The sequence below is a fragment of the Theropithecus gelada genome, chromosome 7a, assembly GCF_003255815.1.
Source record: "Theropithecus gelada isolate Dixy chromosome 7a, Tgel_1.0, whole genome shotgun sequence".
Taxonomy (NCBI): domain Eukaryota; kingdom Metazoa; phylum Chordata; class Mammalia; order Primates; family Cercopithecidae; genus Theropithecus; species Theropithecus gelada.
This window is the reverse complement of record NC_037674.1, coordinates 39,662,191-39,681,155: the sequence shown is the minus strand read 5'-3', so window position 1 is coordinate 39,681,155 and position 18,965 is coordinate 39,662,191. Positions and strand designations below refer to the sequence as shown.

Sequence of the window (18,965 nt, the reverse complement as noted above, 5' to 3'; positions counted from 1 at the left end):
CTTAGTGTTTTCATTTTTTGACAATTGCAAGTGAAGCTGCTGTAAACATTTAGGTGGTGGTTTTTATGTGGACTTAAGTTTTCATTTCATTTTGGTGGATACCAAGAAATACGATTGCTGGGTCATAGGTAAGAGTATGTTTAGTTACATAAGAAACTGCCAAACTTTCTTCCAAAATAGCCATACCATTTTGCATTCTCACCAGCAGTGAATGAGAGTTCCTGTTGCTCCATATCTTCCTTAGCATTTGATGTTGTCAGTGTTTTGGATTTTCACTATTCTAGTAAGTGTATAGTGGTATCATTGTTTTAATTTGCAATTCTCTTGTGACCTATGGTATTGAGCATATTTTCATGTATTTATTTTCCATCTGTATATCTTCTTTGATGAGATGTCTGATTCAAATCTTTTGCTTATATTTTAACTGGGTTGTTTTCTGATTGTTGAGTTTTAAGAGTTTTGTATATTTTAAATAACAGGCCTCTCTATCAAGTAAGTGTTTTGTAAATATTTTCTCCTAATCATTGGCTTGTCTTTTCATTCTCTTAGCAGTGTCTTCCCCAGAGCAGAAGTTTTTAATTTTAGTGAAGTTAAACTTAACAATTTCTTCTTTCATTGATCATGCTTTTGTTGGTATGTCTAAGAAGTCATTGTCAAACCCTAAGTCATTTAGATTTTTTCCTATGGTATATTGTAGGAGTTTTATTTTGTGTTTTATATTTAGGTTGTGATCCATTTTGATTTTATTTTTGTGAAAGATGTAAGGTCTATGTCTAGATTATTTTTGTTTGTTTGCAAGTATATATCTAACTGTTGCAGCACCATTTGTTAAAAAGACTATCCTTTCTCCATTGAATTGCCTTTGCTCCTTTGACAAAGATTGGTATGTTTGTGTGAATCTATTTTTGTATGAATAGACTATATTTGTTTGAATCTATTTCTGGACTTTCCATTCTGTTCCATTGATTTGTGTATTTATTTTTATTTTTTGTCAATACCACACTGTCTTGAGTGCTGTAGCTTTATAGTAGTTGTTTATTTATTTATCTTTATTTATTTATTTATTTTGGTGACAGGGTCATACTGAAGTGGTGCAGTGGCACTATCATAGCTCACTGCAACCTTGAACTCCTGGGCTCAAACAGTCCTCCCAGTTCTGCCTCCTCAGTAGCTGGTTCCATAGGCATGCACCACCTTGCCTGGCCGATTTTTATTTTTATTTTGTAGAGACAGGATCTCGTTTTGTTGCCCAGGCTGGTCTTGAACTCCTGGGCTCAAGTGATTCTCCCACTGTGGCCTCCCAACGCACTGGGATTACAGATATGAGTTACTGCACCTGGCCTTTTGTTTTGTTTTGTTTTGTTTTAGCTTAAATGCATTTCAAGCCTTGTATTGGTACTTAAATTGTCCTACAGTGTCTTTTAATTTGTCCTATAGTTTTTGATAGTTTTATAAACACATATTCATGTGTGCACATGAGCACACAGATACCATTTTTGCTTAATGTTTGCTAAATACTTACCCTGGGTGTGATACTGCTTTTGAAACTTACTCTGTGTTTTAAACATCAGGTTAGGCTTTGATCTCATTCTTTGAAAAGCTTACAAATTGGAATAGCAGATATTGGTACAAAAACCATTGGCAACCCAACATAAGGGGAAATTTGTTGGGATGTTTCTTAGAATAATTTTTATCCTTGACCAAAAAAATTTAAAAGAAAAAAGACAAGGAGAAAGACTTTTGTTTTTGTCGTATTATTTCTGTTTTGGACAGTAGCATGGGAAGTGATGCCTGAAGCTGAAACTCATAACCAAGAAACAGCAAGCATGAGGACTAAAAGCAATATGTGGTGGATGAAGAAGTAGTAGATCAGAAAGAGCCTGGTTTGCTTTTGAGTTTCACATACACTTACCATATGATCCAGCAGTCCTATACCTATAAATAAGTTCATCATAAGTTGTGTAAGAAGAGAGATTTAGAAGCCTGGCACTCTCTCTTTTGATTATTAACAAAAACCCAGAGTGTTTTGACTTTGAAATTTAAATATTTATGTGCCTCACTTTTGATAAAGCCAATATATGAGAATCTGAAATACACAAACAGTAAATTAGTGAAACTTTTTTTGATGCTTTTATAATATGACTTAATTTTCTTTTAGACTTCATGAAACCTCCCATATACTGTTTTACATGAATTTAAGTAGAGAGTTCAAATGATACGCCAAAGAGTTTGTAATTGAGCAGAGGGTAGTGATAAAGAAATAGGATTCTAAAAAACTTAGTAACTTTAATTTCTTAAATGAGAGATGCCACATAAAGTAGTATTGGATATTATTCATCTTTCTTTCTTTTTTTGAGGTGGAGTTTCGCTCTTTTTGCCCAGGCTGGAGTGCAATGGCGCGATCTCAGCCCACTGCCACCTCCGCCTCCCAGGTGAAGCGGTTCTCCTGCCTCAGCCACGCAAGTAGCTGGGATTATAGGCGCCTACTACGATGTCTGGCTAATTTTTTTTTGTATTTTTAGTAGAGACAGGGCATCACCATGTTGGCCAGGCTGGTTTTGAACTCCTGACCTCAGGTGATCTGGCCACCTCGGCCTCCCAAAGTACTGGGATTTTAGGCATGAGCCACTGTGCCCGGCCTCATCTTTCATAATTATAGATTGAGCAATGCTTATGTCCCATGCATAGATTAGAAAATTGACACAGCACCTTTAGTGTCAGTTTTTGTCATGGTTGTGGGAAGTAAAGTGATTGTTCTGTTCTACAAGTAGGTGTTATGAACATTTTTCCCCAGCTGAGTGAGATTTTTGACTATTTTTTTTTTTTTTTTGACAGGGTCTTGCTCTGTCATCCATACTGGAGTGCAGTGACACAATCATGGCTCACTGCATCCTTGAACCTCCCAGGCTCAAGCAGTCCTTCAACTTCAGCCTCCCCAAGTCACTGGGACCACAGGTGTGCACCACCATGCCCAGCTTTTTTTTTTTTTAATTCCTTAAGACGGGGTTTTGCTCTTGTCGCCCAGGCTGAAGTGCAATGGCGCGATCTCGGCTCACTGCAACCTCCGTCTCCTGGGTCCAAGAAATTCTCCTGCCTCAGCCTCCCGAGTAGCTGGGATTACAGGCCGGCACAACCACGCCTGGCTAATTTTTTTGTTTTTAGTAGAGACGGAGTTTCGCCATGTTGGCCAGGCTGGTCTTGAACTCCTGACCTCGGGTGATCCACCCGCCTTGGCCTCCCAAAGTGCCAGGATTATAGGCATGAGCCACCGTGCCTGGCCCTAATTTTTAAATTTTTTGTAGACATGGGGTCTCCCTATGTTGCCCAGGCTCATTTCAAACTTCTAGGCTCAAGTAATCCTTCTACCTTGGCCTCCCAAAGTGCTGGGATTACATGGACGAGCCACCACGCCCAGACAGTTTTTGGCTTTCTATAGGGTTTTTTTTTTTTAAATTTTTAATATATATTTTTTAAATTTAATTTTTAATTTTTTAATTTTTTATTTTTTAGAGACAGGGTCTTTCTGTGTTGCCCAGGCTGGAGTTCAGTAGCTATTTACTGGCATGATAATAGCACATTCCAGCCTTATACTCCTGGGCTTGAGCAGTACTCCCATCTCAGCCTCCCAAGTAGCTGGGGACTATAGGCATATACCATTGCACCTGGCTTCTACAGGTTTTTAGAATTCTAATTCTTCTAATACATACATGTAAGTAAACATGGATAATGAGGGCTATGTGTGATTAGTCCACCTAATGTTATACTAGTCTAAGTGCAATGGAAGAAATTAATGCAAAGTATTATAAAAATAACATCCATTTGTTGGAAGAAACAGAGTGAGCAAAAATGAAAAATGTGAAGAGAAATAGACAATGTAATACAGTTTCCAGATCTTATAAATGAGGCTATCATAGTGATAATTTTTGAAAATTTGTGAGTTCTTGAATACTTATAAATTCACTGAATTGGACTAAGACACATTCTGCCTCTGTCCTCATATTAATTTATAATGGAAGGAAATATAGTTGGCAGTCTCACACATAGACATACTCCCAGTAATTATGATTTTTTTTCTCTTTCTAATATCATTTGAGGGATTTGGATTAAAGACGAGGATAATCAGGGGATAATGGATATAGTTGGAAATAGGAGAAACGATAAGGAAATATGAATTCTTAATGTTGTTCATGTAGGAAGTTCAGTAGTTGCTGACCTCCTTTCATTGCTTTGATTTTTTTTCCTTTACAGAATATACATTATAAATGGAAATCTATTGTAAAGCAAAACAAACAAAAAATGAAAATAAGCAGTTTATTTAAACTATAATAGAGCAAACAGAAGCCAGGCACGGTGGCTGATGCCTGTAATCCCAGCACTTTGGGAGGCCAAATGGGTGGATCACCTGAGGTCAGGAGTTTGAGACCAGCCCAGCCAACATAGTGAAACCCCATCTTTACTAAAAATACAAAAAATTAGCTGGGTATGGTGGCAGGCATCTGTAATTCTAGCTACTTCGGAGGCTGAGACAGGAGAATCGCGTGAACTTGGAAGGTGGAGGATCTCGCCATTGCACTCAGCCTTGGCAACAAGAGTGAAACTCCATGTCAAAAGTAAATAAATAAAGCAAGCAGATTGTATTATTGGATTATGTGCCCACTTGTACAGTCAGCTGACAGCTTTTTGCCTGTTACTTTAGTAGGGAATTACAGGTATCCTCAGGAAGTTTAGAGTGTAGGCATCTTTGCTCTGTTGTGTAACTGGTGATGATAACCAAACATTTGTTCTAATTCTCTTAAGTTTTCTGTCTTTCTTTTTCTTTCCTTGCTCCCTCCCTCCCTTCCTTCTTTCTTTCCTTTTCTCAGAATGTCACTCTGTCACTCATGTGGGAATACAGTAGCACGAGCTTGGCTCACTGCAACCTCCGCCTCCTGGGTTCTAGCTGTTCTCCTGCCTCAGCCTCCCGAGTAGCTGGGATCACAGGTGCCTGCCACCACGTCCAGCTAATTTTTATATTTTTAGTAGAGATAGGGTTTTGCCATGTTGGCCAGGTGGTCTCAAACTCCTGACCTCAGGTGATCTGCCTGCCTTGGCCTCCCAAAGTGCTGGGATTACAGGCGTGAACCACCACACCCAGCCTTCTCTTCCCTTAAGTTTGAAGGAAAACATTTATGAAAGTGAAATATAAATGTGTGTTTAGTATGTGATTAGTGGTAACAGCATTTTTTTTTTTTGTTAAGAATACTCACATGGATAATCAAATATAGCATCAAAATTATCTCATTGCAAACATTTGTGCTGGGCTCAGTCCTGAATTTGGACACTGCAGAATTCTGGTAGAGATGAATGTTATGTTTAAGATTTTTTGTTTTTGTTTTTGTTTTTTTGCTTTATTTTCACTTTGGGGTTCTGCAAAGGATCTCTTTTTGGCGCTCTGTCATTGCATACTCAGTATACAGCAAAAACCACCAAAAGTTTAGCTTTTCAGAATTTTAGGACTACTTAATACCAATAGAGTTTTGGAAATTCCTTCATAGAGGTTGTCTGTGTTGATTGGTAAGTGTAGAATACATAATTCTTGCCGGTACTTGGTAAATGGTGGGGATAGGGGAATGGGGCAGTGAATAGTCTAATTTCTTATAAGTCTTGGCAAAATTAAAAGGAAGAGCTTAAAGTTAAATCGTCCTCAGTTTCTTTAACTTGGTTTCAGCACTGCTATGTATTTCTGTTAGCCAGTGATGAAAAAAACAACAATTGTCTTTCTTTTTGGTCATATGTACATTACTAGAAGAAAGCATTTTATATTTAAGGCTTGTGTGTTTCCTTAGCTTCTATGGTTTGCAGCCTCCTGAGCTTATGATACCATGTGAATAACTAATCTAGATGTTAAACTGTTGGAGGATAGAAAACCAAAACCCATTTCAGGAAGCTATGCATTTTGCTCACCTTTGGATAGGATTCATTCTAATTAGTAGAGACTTTCTGAATTTGTTTTAAAATTTAATTTTTAACTACGTGTTTTCTTGATTTTTACCTAGGTTACAAGATGTTCAACTAAGCCTGAGACCTAGTGACTACATTTCATACGGGAACAAATCAATGGTTTTTCATCTCCCGGAGATACATTAGAAACAAATATGGTGCTAAAAGAACTCCTTACCTTTCTCTGACTACAATTTATTTGGACATACTTTTGTATTGAAGAGAGGTATACACACTGAAGCTACTTGCTGTACGGAGACTTTGTCCTGTAGGATCATGGACCATCCTAGTAGGGAAAAGGATGAAAGACAACGGACAACTAAACCCATGGCACAAAGGAGTGCACACTGCTCTCGACCATCTGGCTCCTCGTCATCCTCTGGGGTTCTTATGGTGGGACCCAACTTCAGGGTTGGCAAGAAGATAGGGTGTGGGAACTTCGGAGAGCTCAGATTAGGTAAGAACTTGGTTATGTCAGTGACTTCTACTAACAACAATACCTATAATAAGCCTTGGTGTGTTTCAAGACAAGCCGTTTGTAGTTTTGCAAGAAATGTTTCTTAAGGAGAACCTATTGTTATAGGAAATAATTTATGAAGGGGCACTATGGTCATTATCAATTATTTGTTATCCAGGGCTCATCTGTCTTTATGTGTGTGCAATGGGCTTTTAAATTTTCTACCAGTTCTGAGATTTTCTGATGAACATAGAGTTGCATACAGGTATCAGTAAAGTGCAGACTCTGATTTAGGAGGTCTGAGGTGGAGCCCCAGATTCTGCATATTTTTGCAAACTCCAGGTGATGCAGATGCTGTTGGTCCTTTAAGAAGGGCATAAGGCTTGCTTTAATTCAGACTCTGCCTCCCGGGTTCACGCCATTCTCCTGCCTCAGCCTCCCAGGTAGCTGGGACTACAGGCGTCCACCACCACGTCCGGCTAATTTTTTTTGGTATTTTATTAGAGATGGGGTTAGCCAGGATGGTCTTGATCTCCTGACCTCGTGATCTGCCCGCCTCGGCCTCCCAAAGTGCTGGGATTACAGGAGTGAGCCACTGCGCCCAGCCATTTATATACTTTTTAATGGCTCTCCCTTGATGAGTGAGATAGAGAAAACAGAAGGCTGTATAAATATATGAAGTTAGGCCGGGCGCGGTGGCTCAAGCCTGTAATCCCAGCACTTTGGGAGGCCGAGACAGGGCGGATCACGAGGTCAGGAGATCGAGACCATCCTGGCTAACATGGTGAAACCCCATCTCTACTAAAAAACACAAAAAACTAGCCAGGCGAGGTGGTGGGCGCCTGTAGTCCCAGCTACTCCAGAGGCTGAGGCAGGAGAATGGCATAAACCCGGGAGGCGGAGCTTGCAGTGAGCTGAGATCCGGCCACTACACCCCAGCCTGGGCGACAGAGCAAGACTGTCTCAAAAACAAACAAACAAACAAACAAACAAAAATATATATATGTATATGAAGTTGGAGATTAGCTTGGAGAATGTGGAAGGGTCATCTTTGAGGCTAAAGTATTTTCTTTTTCTTCATAGCTCTTGAGACTGTGGATTAATATGAAGACTCATTTTAAGAAACTTTGGCTCTTGTGGGGAATGGTGGGAGGGTGGGAACATAATGTAATTATGTTTTTACCTCTCTTACTTCCTTTTTTTTTTTTTTGAGATGGAGTGTTGCTCTGTCACCCAGGCTGGAGTGCAGTGATGCCATCTCAGCTCACTGCAACCTCCACCTCCCAGGTTGAAGTGATTCTTTTGCCTTAACCTCCAGAGTAGCTGGGACTACAGGCATATGCCACCATGCCCAGCTTATTATTATTATTATTTTTTGTATTTTTATGGAGACGGGCTCTTGCCATGTTGGCCAGGCTGGTCTCGAACTCCTGGCCTCAAGTGATCCACCTGCCTCGGCCTCCCAAAGTGCTGGGATTACAGGCATGAGCCACTGCGCCTGACCACTTCTGCTATTTATGATGGTCCTGCATAGAGAACATGGACAAAATCTTACCTCTGATCCCTCATAGAGAACCTTGGAGAAACATCACCATACTAGTCAGAGACCATTTGAATTTAAGAATGATGAGAATGGATTTATTTTTACTGTTAGAAGGCTGGTAACCTGGAGATTTAGGATTTAATTAGGGTAATGAAAGGGTCTTTATATTCAGAATTGTGTTCAGGTTAGCAAAGCCAGCAGATGCTACTTATAATAGGAGTAAGATGTGTAATTTCATACTGCTTTACTTTCTAGCAATTACAGAGTTGCTTTAATGAATAGTTTTGTGAATATTTCTTCATGTCATAGACTGACTTTAACATCACAGTACTACTTGGATGGATTAAATAATTATGACACAAACATCCACAAAATGATAGCTAAGAGGCAGTTTCTAATGCATCTAAATCTTTGAAATCTCAAAACATCAGACAATTGTTTCATTTCTGTGAAAGTGAAGAAAAACCTTGGTGAATTAAAAGTGGAAATCTATTTAATCACTTTAGTCTAGATTTGTATTATAAGTTTACATGGGAATGGAAAAATTCATTCAGTTAAAAGCTTACATTTATAGCCCATATGTATTTTCAGAGTAGTATTGTGTTTTGTTTCCTCTTTGAATCTGAGATAATTTTGATGTTTCTCATTTGGACTTGCTTGTAGTCAGAAGAACTTGTCTTTCTTTTCAGGTGCTTTTACTCTTCTCTGCTTGTCAAGTTTTCATTAGCCCTGGGACCATACCGTTATGGCCTTGTATCTAGAAAAGATACTTTCAGAATTGTTTGGCTTCTTCCTAACAATAGAGCGGGCTGCATACTGCATTCCGTCATTTTATTGCTTTAATATTACTGAGGAGAAGATTGTATCCTACAAAATTCCAAAGTCAAGGCAGGTGCAGTCAGGCCTCCATCATGGCTACCACCTACAAGGCCCTGCTTCTCTAAACTAATTTCCTTTCTTAGACACACAGTCTCTCAAACAGCCAAGTGCATTTCTTCTTATTGTCTCTTTTTTTTTTTTTTTTTTTTGAGACAGGGTCTTGCTCTGTTGCCCGTACTGGAGTACAGTGGCATGATCATAGCTCACGCAGCCTCCAGCCCCTGGACTCAAGCGATCCTCCTACTTCAGCCTACTTAATAGCTGGTGCATAAGAACACACCCAGCTTATTTTTTTATTTTTAAATGTTTTGTAGAGATGATGTTTCACAGCCTGGTCTCGAACTCCTGGCCTCAAGCAATTTTCCTGCTTCAGCCTCCCAAAGTGTTGGGATTACAGATGTGAGCCGCCATGCCTGACCAACCATGTGCATTTCTGCTTCAGAGACTTTACACTTGCAATTCCTTCTGCTTGCAGAATTATTTCCCTAAAATTTTGCATAGTGGGTTGTTTCTCATCCTTTAGGCCTCAGCTTATGTCTTACCTTCTCAGAGAAACATTCTATCACTTCTTCCTCATTCCCATTTAAAATAGCACGTTTCTCCTGTAGCACATTCTGTCTCGTCAAACTGCTTTATTTTATTCATTGCATTCATCACTATCTGAAATGACCATATATATGTATGTTTCCCTATTAATTGCCTCTCCTTACTTGAATATAAGCCCTTTAGAGGGCAGGGGTTCTTTCTGTCTTGTTTACTGTTATTTATGAGATGGAAGGATAAAAAGCTGATGAATAGGAAGAGGGGGGAAATAAAGCATACTTTCCTTTGGGCTCCAGGTTTATGTGGGGGTGGTGGCACATAGTACACCTATTGATTCCAAACAGCAAAAGAAAAAAAAAAGTAACGATAGTGCATTTTGGTTCTCTGCAAATGTTTCCACCCTATTCTACAGCTTTTTTGGTTTTTTTTGGTTTTTTTTTTTTTTTCTTTTTTTGAGACGGAGTCTCGTGCTGTGTCACCCAGGCTGGAGTGCAGTGGCGCGATCTCGGCTCACTGCAAGCTCCGCCTCCCAGGTTCACGCCATTCTCCTGCCTCAGCCTCCGAGTAGCTGGGACTACAGGCACCCGCCACCACGCCCGGCTAGTTTTTTGTATTTTTAGTAGAGACGGGGTTTCACCATGTTAGCCAGGATGGTCTCGATCTCCTGACCTCGTGATCCGCCCGCCTCGGCCTCCCAAAGTGCTGGGATTACAGGCTTGAGCCACCGCGCCCGGCCTTTCTACAGCTTTTTTGTTTGTTTGTTTGTTTGTTTGTTTTGTTTAGGTGGAGTTTCACTCTTTTTTCCCAAGCTAGAGTGTGTTGGCACAATCTCAGCTTACTGCAACCTCTGCCTCCCAGGTTCAAGTGATAGTTTCCTGTCCCAGCTTCCCAAGTAGCTGGGATTACAGGTGTGTGCCACCATGCCCATCTAATTTTTTATTTTTAGTTGAGGCGGGGTTTCACCATGTTGGCCAGGCTGGTCTTGAACTCCTGACCTCAGGTGATCCACCCACCTCAGCATCCCAAAGTGCTGGGATTACAGATGTGAGCCACTGCACCCAGCCCCCATTATACATTTAACAACTATTTCTTGAATATTTACTGATACTAGACTCTGGGAAGGATAGAAATAACAAGATATAGTTATTGTCCCTACAAATACCACAGTCTAGTGGTAGATAGAAAAAAGCAAGTTGCAATACAAAGTGATAATACAGCAGATTGTGGGCTGGGTGTAGTGGCTTATGCCTGTAATCCCAGCACTTCGTGAGACCAAGGCAGGCAGATTACTTGAGCTCAGGATTTCAATACCAGTGTGAGCAACGTGGCAAAACCTCGTCTCTATAAAAAATACAAAAATTAGCTGGGTATGGTGATATGCATCTGTAGTCCTAGCTACTTGGGAAGCTGAAATGGGAGGATGGCTTGAGCCTGGGAGCCTGATGCTACCATGAGCCAAGATCACATCACTGCACTCCAGCCTGGGTGACAGAGTGAGACCCTGTCTCAAACAAACAAAAAACCAGATTGTATAGAAACTACGTTGGCAGAGAAGGTTAATAAAGGCTTCAAAGAGGAGGTTTGATTTGATGATAGGACAGGATTTCTGCTGGTAGACATAAGGAAGAAGAACTTGTGCAGGATACACAATCACTAGATATTATGCAAGTGCCCAGCATATCACAGCAGCATTTAGTTATACGTGACTGGGTCATAGGATGTGAAGTGAAAGAAAAGTAATAGAATGAAGTTTTTAGGTAAGTTGGGATGAAATTGTGAAGTGTTTGCATATATTAAAGCATTTGGACTTTATCCTGTAGGCAATGGGGTTGAATCATCAGAGGTCTTACAACACGGTGACATGATCTAGTTTATATTCCAGAAAGAGAATTCAGGTTGTATTGTAAGATTAGATCAAATAGGAAAGAAGTTGACATCTTGTAGGTTTTGCTCTAATTGTAATATTTATCATGTTGTACTTTATTCTTCCATTTCTCTCTCCCAAGATAGGTGTAATGGTATTACTTTGCTTTATTAGTCCTCATATTCTAATTCCTTTCACTGTGTGTGGTATGTAATGGGTACTCAAGAAAGGCTGAATTGTCTAGGTCAGAAGTAGCAGGGCCTTTGGTCTTATATCTGAAAATGGAAGTGAGATGGAGAGAGGAGAGGACAGGGTAAATTAGAAATTTTAGATGTAGACTATAGGCAGGATTTAGTCACTAATTATATGATGGGAAGGAGTCAAAGATGACTAAATGTGCCAGCTTGAAGAGACCTTATAAATGAGGAAGATGTAAACCCATTTATGCTGGAGGTTGCAAATTTTTTTGTGAAAAATCAGACCTTGGTGATGACCTTGAGCAGTAGGATATAACTAACCCCCACCAGCCTAGTGTTCCAATAGTGGAACACTAGGCATAAAAGAGTTAATCGAGATAGAAAACATAGGACTAGGGAGAGAGTGGTTGGGAAGGCAAGTAAGATAGTTTGTGAATATTTGAGGACTGTGTGACACATGTGCAGAAATGTATATCTGAGACTTAGAAAGTTAGGCTTGAGATACGGATTAAGAAATCACCACCAGACCAGGTGCAGTGGCTTATGCCTGTAATCCCACCACTTTGGGAAGCCCAGGCGAGTGGATCACCTGAGGTAAGGAGTTCGAGACCAGCCTGGCCAACATGGCGAAACCCTGTCTCTACTAAACATACAAAAATTCACCAGGCATGGTGGCACACGTTTGTAGTCCCAGCTACTCCGGAGGCTGAGGCAGGAGAATTACTTGAACCCGGGAGGCCGAGGTTGCAGTGAACTGAGATTACACCATTGCACTCCAGCCTGGGCGACAGAGTGAGACTCCGTCTCAAAAATACAAAACAAGCAAAGAAATCATCACCCTATAGGTGTTAATGAACATAGAAAGTCTGAAGAGTGATGCTTTGTGGAGCTTGTATGACTGAGAGAAGGAAAAATGATGGAAAAGGAAGAGTAGAGGGGTTAAGCAGGAGAAGGCTAATTATTCCCTTTGGTCTTTCACTATTGTTTATGTTTTCTAAAATGCTTCCTTTCCCGTCTTCTCCGCCCCCCGCAGCAACCCCTGCTTTTTTTTTTTTCCGAGGCGGAGTCTTGCTCTGTCTCCCAGGCTGGAGGGCAGTGGCGTGATCTTGGCTCACTGCAACCTCCATCTCCCAGGTTCAAGCAATTCTCCTGCCTCAGCCTCCCGAATAGCTGGGATTACAGGCACATACCACCACACACGGCTAATTTTTGTATTCTTAGTAGACAGGGTTTCCCCATGTTGGCCAGGCTGGCCTCGAACTCTTAACCTTGTGATTCACCTGCCTCGGCCTCCCAAAGTGCTGGGATTACAGACGTGAGCCATCACGCCTGGCCCCCTCCCCTTTAATTTTTATTTTAATTTTTATTTTTTTTGAGACGGAGTCTCGCTCTGTCACCCAGGCTGGAGTGCAGTGGCACGATCTTGGTTCACTGCAAGCTCCGCCTCCCGGGTTTACGCCATTTTCCTTGCCTCAGTCTCCTGAGTAGCTGAGACTACAGGCGCCCGCCACCACGCCCGGCTATTATTTTAGTAGAGATGGGGTTTCACCATGTTAGCTAGGATGGTCTCGATCTCCTGACCTCGTGATCCGCCTGCCTCGGCCTCCGGAAGTGCTGGGATTACAGGCGTGAGCCACTGCGCCTGGTCCTTCCCTATCTTTTTAAAATGAGCCTGTGTGTTTTGTAATCAGAAAAAGGTAGTAATCAAAGCAAAAAAAAAAAAATCATTATAGCAAATTTTTCTAAAAAGAAAATACGCTGATTGCTTACATTTTTTAAAAAAAATTCACTTAAGTGGTCAGGCACGGTGGCTCACACCTGTAATCCCAGAACTTTGGGAGGCCGAGGTGGGCGGATCATGAGGTCAGGACCAGCCTGGCCAACATGGTGAAACCCCGTCTCTACTAAAAATACAAAAATTAGCTGGGCATGGTAGTGTGCGCCTGTAATCCCAGCTACTGGGGAGGCTGAGGCAGGAGGCGGAGGTTGCAGTGAGCTGAGATTGCACCACTGCACTCCAGCCTGGGAGACAGAGTGAGACTCCATCTTAAAAAAAAAAAAAAAAAAAAAAAAGCCTTTTTTTATTGCTCAATAGAGCATGAACATCTTGTTTCAACTTAAATATATCTTATCAATTTTAAATATTTCTATATTATTCAGTTTAGCCATTATCAATATACACACAAATTATTTTGTATTTTTAATATTATAATTAATACAGTACTCCTGCAGTCCCCAACTTTTTTGGCACCAGAGACCCATTTCATGGAAGACAGTTTTTCCATGTACCAGGGGTGGGGGATGGTTTCAGAATGAAACTGCTCCACCTCAGATCATCAAGTATTAGATGTAGCCTAGATCCCTCACATGCGCAGTAATAGGATTTGCACGCCTGTGAGAATCCAGTGCTGCCACTGACCTTTCAGGTGACACTCAGGCGGTAATGCTTGCTTACCCAGTGCTCACCTCCTGTACGGGCTGGCACTGGTCTACTCGATATCCTTGTAGTTTAAAGTTGGTTTAATTTCTTAGACTACATCCTGGAAGCATACTTTTTGTGTCAAAGGATATGTACGTTTGCAATTTTGTTACACATTGTCAGTTTATCCTCCCAAAAGATGTTTCAGTTTGTGTGTGTGTGTGTCCTTTGGCTCATTTCCTCCAGTACTTCAGAAATCTTAAACAATATCAAGAATCTTTTCATCTCTGCCAGTCTGATAAGAGAAAATGGTATCCCTTAAATGTGTATGTGTTCATAGGTGAAGTTAAACATATTTACATATATTTGCTTATTTTTTTAAAGAATTATTTCTATGTGGCCTTTGCCCATTTTCAATGGAAAGATTATTTCTGTGGAGTCTTTTGTGTACTGCCTCAATGAAAGGAGAATTATGAAGATTTAAGAGAAGGGAAAATTGATGGATAGTGATTATGTAGGTAGGAGGACATCATGGGATGAAAACAGATTTTATAGATTGATACTAACTGAAAAACATGGCGAATCTTGTGAGAACTTTCTCATTTTTAAAGGTTCGAGCCTTCTACTGAATCAGGCCTGGAAAGAATCTTGTAAACATCAAAATAAGATTATATTCCTCCAGAGTTAAGAAAATATACATCCTCAATGTACAAATAATTGCTAGTGTTTTTCTTCTTAGTTGCAAGAATAAGTAGATAGGTGATATTTACTTATTTATTTATGAGACAGAGTCTCGCTCTGTCACCAGGCTGGAGTGCAGTGGTGCGATCTTGGCTCACTGCAGCCTCTGCCTCCCGGGTTCAAGCAATTCTTCTGCCTCAGCCTCCCAAGTAGCTGGGATTACAGGCGCCCGCCACCATGCCCAGTTAATTATTATTTGTATTTTTTTAATAGAGACGGGGTTTCACCATATTGGCCAGGATGGTCTTGATCTCTTAACCTAGTGATCCGCCCGCCTCAGCCTCCCAATATGCTGGGATTACAGACATGGGCCACTGCACCCAGCCGGTGATATTTCTTTCATATCCACATAGGGGTGCACGTATGTTTATGGGAGACCTGTTAGACTAGAGAGGCAGGCATATAATTTTAATAATATTCATATTATCCTTTTGAAGTAGGATAGGGTGAGAGGATGTTATTACTTGCATACAGGAAAATGAAGGCACAACAAATTGACCTTTTTGATCTTTTCCATCTTTGGTGTCTGATGAAATATGCAAAAATGCATTAGCACAGGATACTTCTGACAAAGGTAAATAAATTGGCTAAGGGTAGCAGCTTGTTTTGTGACACTCCTGCATGGCTTCTAAAGTAAGACACTTATTTCTGTGATTGACATAGGGTTTATATGACAGGGTGTTCCTATTGTTCTTTCCTGTTCTGAATTACTGAACTGTCACTTGTGAACTTAAATTGGAACTTTTTTTTTTTTTTTGAGACAGAGTCTCACTTTGTCGCCCAGGCTGGAGTGCAGTGGCTCCAGCTCTGCTCACTGCAAGCTTCGCCTCCCGGGTTCACGCCATTCTCCTGCCTCAGCCTCCCGAGTAGCTGGGACTACAGGTGCCTGCCACCGTGCGAGACTAATTTTGTTTTTTAATATATTTTTAGTAGAGACGGGGTTTCACCGTGTTAGCCAGGGTGATCTCCTGACCTTGTGATCTGCCCACTTCAGCCTCCCAAAGTTCTGGGATTACAGGCCTGAGCCACCGTGCCCCGCCTAAATTGGAACTTTTAATTTCTGCTGCTAGCCATTGTTTTTTTGGCAGTTGTGAGTATTAACAATTTACAGATGAGTACTATCTAAAGCAGTTCATTTTGTATTATATCCCACAGTCTTAGATCCCCTATTTTCCACTCCAAGTCGATGGGAAAAGAAAAATGAACAGGCAGAACTCTCCATGTTATCTGTTTTATACATTGAGTTTTCAATAAGATTTTATTTGAAACGTATGATTCTGCTGCTTTAAACATTTTTGAAAATCATCTGAGAGAATGCAGGCTTAAGATGAAACATAATTTTATTTTATTTTTGAGTCGCTCTTGTTGCCCAGGCTGGAATGCGGTGGCGCGATCTTGGCTCACTGCAACCTCTGCCTCCCGGGTTCAGGTGATTCTCCTGCGTCAGCCTCCCGAGTAGCTGGGATTACAGGTGCCCGCCACCACAGCCAGCTAATTTTTTGTATTTTCAGTAGAGATGGAGTTTCACCATGTTGGCCAGGCTGGTCTCGAACTCCTGACTTCAAGTGATCTACCTGCTTTGGCCTCCCAAAGTGCTGGGATTACAGGCTGGAGGCACCGCACCCAGCCCAAGATGGAACATAATTTGAAGGTATTTCTTCTGTAGTTCAAAATGAAGGCATTTTAAAATCAAATTTTTGCTTTTAAGTTAATAGTTTCTTAGAAAATCATGGTATTTTAAACAAATGAAACTATCAGCCAAACACCTAATTAACCAGAAACGTCGGTATATGTTTGTAACCTTGTTAAAGTTTTCTTATAAATTTACAAATTTTTAGCTTCTGTGGATGGAACAAAAACAAGTTTTAGAAGTCATGTCATTATTCTTCTGCTTAAGTGATTAAAAATAGGACTCTTGGCCGAGCATGGTGGCTCATGCCTGTAATCTCAGCACTTTGGGAGGCCAAAGCGGGCAGATCATCTGAGGTCAGGAGTTCGAGACCAGCCTGGCCAACATGGTGAAACCCCATCTCTACTAAAAATTCAAAAATTAGCCAGACATGGTTGCAGGCGCCTGTAATCCCAGCTACTCGGGAGGCTGAGGTAGGAGAGTTGCTTGAACATAGGAGGCAGAGGTTGCAGTGAGCCAAGATCGTGCCATTGCACTCTAGCCTGGGTTACAAGAACGAGACTCCATCTCAAAAAAAAAAAAAAAAAATTAAAATTATAACTTTAAACAAAATGCATTCTATTTTGTTGTTGTTGTTGTTGTTACGTGGATATATTCCCTAGTGGTGAAGTCTGGATTTTTTGTGTAACTATCTATCACCTGAATAATATGCATTGTATCCATTAAATAATTTCTCATTTCTCACCTCTCTTCCACCCGTTTAAGTCTTCGGTGTCTGTTATTCTACATTCTGTGTCCATGTGTACACATTATGTAGCTCCCACTTACAAGTGAGAGCATGCGTTTTTTGATTTTCTGTTTCTGTGTTGTTTCACTTAAGTTAATGGCCTGCAGTTCCATCCATGTTGCTGCAAAAGACGTGAAATTTTATTATTTTTTTAAGAGCTGAATAGTAGTTCATTGCCTGTCTCTGTGTGTGTGTGTTTGTGTGTGTAGAAAATGTGGTGTGTATGTGTATGACTATATATATATATATATAAAATCATCCATGAAGGACACTTAACTTGTTTGCATATCTTTAGCGATAAACATAACGTGTGCATGTGTCTTTTTGATGTAATAATTTCTTTTCTTTTGGGTAGGTGCCCAGCAGTGAGATTGCGGGATCGAATGGTTGTTTCAGTTTTTTGAGAAACTTCCATACTGTTTTTCATAAAGGGTGCACTCATTTACATTCCTGCCAACAGTGTATAAGTGTTCTCTCTTCTCCGCACCCTTGCCAACATCTTTTATTTTTTGACTTTTTAATAGCCATCCTTAGAGTGTAAAAGGCTTATTGGAAAAACCAACCAAACAAAAAATAATAATAGCCATTGTGACTGGTATAAAATTATATCTTATTGTGGTTTTAATTTGCATCTCTCTGCTGATTAGTTCTTTTGAGCGTTTTTTCATATGCTTCTTGGTCATTTGTATGTCTTCATTTGAAAAATGTTCATGTCCTTTGCTCACTTTTAGATGGGGTTATACGGGTTTTTTTTGTTGTTGTTTGTTTGAGTTCCTTGTAAATTCTTACAATTAGTATTGTAAATGCTATAATATCCTTGTAATTGGATATTAGTTTCCTGTTAGATGCAGAGTTTGCAAATATTTTCTCCCATTCAGCAGGTTGTCTTTTCACTCTGCTATTTCTTTTGCTGTGCAGATGCTCTTTAGTTTAATTGTCCCATTTGTCTATTTTTGTTTTTGTTGTACATTTTAATTTTCTTGGAACAATATCAGATGTATATGAGATTCTTGTTTGTAGTAGTATCGTAGTTTAAATTTCTTTTGGAATTACACCCTAGTATAACGTAGGCACAATTTGTTAAGGTTAAGCAGTTCTAACAGATCTTGGAGAATTATTATTTCTGTCAATAGCATAATCCGTCAAAATAAAGTAGAAGCGAAGAGTTCTAACCACATTAGCTGACACACAATCTACATTGCATTAATATGGTAATTTTCAAAGTGTCACAGATATAATACTTGCAGGATTATGCATTGACATCTTGACTGGTTAACCAGGAGAATGTAATGGTAAAATTTCCAGGCTTGCCAAACAATTCCGGAATTTTTTTTTTTTTTTTTCTTTTTTGAGACAGAGTCTCACTCGGTCGCCCAGGCTGGAGTACAGTGTTGTGATCTCGGCTGACTGCAGCCTCCATCTCTTGGGTTCAAGTGATTCTCGTGCCTTGCCTCAGCCTCTGGAGTGGCTGGAGTTACAGGCGTGTGCCACGCCCGGCTAATTTTTGTATTTTTAGTGGAGACAGCGTTTCGCCATGTTGCCAGGCTGGTCTCAAACTCCTGACCTTAGGTGATATGCCCACCTTGGCTTTCCAATTGCTGGGATTACAGGCGTGAGGCACCGTGTCTGGCTAGAAGTTTTTAGGAGGACTATGAAAGTAGGATGGTTATGGGTAATAGAAGTTTTATAGAAAGATGTGTTTATGAGGGTGATTCAGAAGCAGTATTTACATGATGTCATCATGCATCCTAAGGAAAAAACTGTCTGAACTTACGGCCTACTTTTCCAGAAGAAGGCAAAGCTCTTGTCAAAGAAAGTGGAGCTTACTGTCAGCTGTTGTGGGCTTTCAAAGAGCAGGTGATGCTGGCTTGATTCAAACTTTTTCTTTTTTCTATGTTGAGGTTACTAGGGCAAGAGGAAATGTAT

At 40.4% G+C, this 18,965-nt stretch overlaps 2 protein-coding genes across 9 annotated transcripts in view; both read left to right on the top strand.

Moving 5' to 3' along the window:
* PCLAF (PCNA clamp associated factor) overlaps positions 1-6,443 on the top strand; it is a 113,489-nt gene extending 107,046 nt beyond the window's left edge. Inside the window, exon 5 of one of the 3 annotated variants that reach the window (XR_003120169.1) lies at positions 6,036-6,294. The gene's annotated coding sequence lies outside the window, so the exon portion shown is untranslated. Of the gene's footprint in view, positions 1-6,035 lie in introns of all 3 variants that reach the window. The other 2 variants (XM_025389545.1, XM_025389544.1) reach the window with 2 other exon arrangements.
* CSNK1G1 (casein kinase 1 gamma 1) overlaps positions 1-18,965 on the top strand; it is a 230,780-nt gene that overhangs the window by 79,272 nt on the left and 132,543 nt on the right. For 3 of the 6 annotated variants that reach the window (XM_025389539.1, XM_025389535.1, XM_025389536.1), the window contains exon 1: positions 6,101-6,436. In XM_025389539.1, coding sequence (XP_025245324.1) covers positions 6,256-6,436 — 181 coding nt within the window. In that variant the 5' untranslated portion in view covers positions 6,101-6,255. Of the gene's footprint in view, positions 1-6,031; positions 6,437-18,965 lie in introns of those variants that run through there. The other 3 variants (XM_025389534.1, XM_025389538.1, XM_025389537.1) reach the window with 3 other exon arrangements.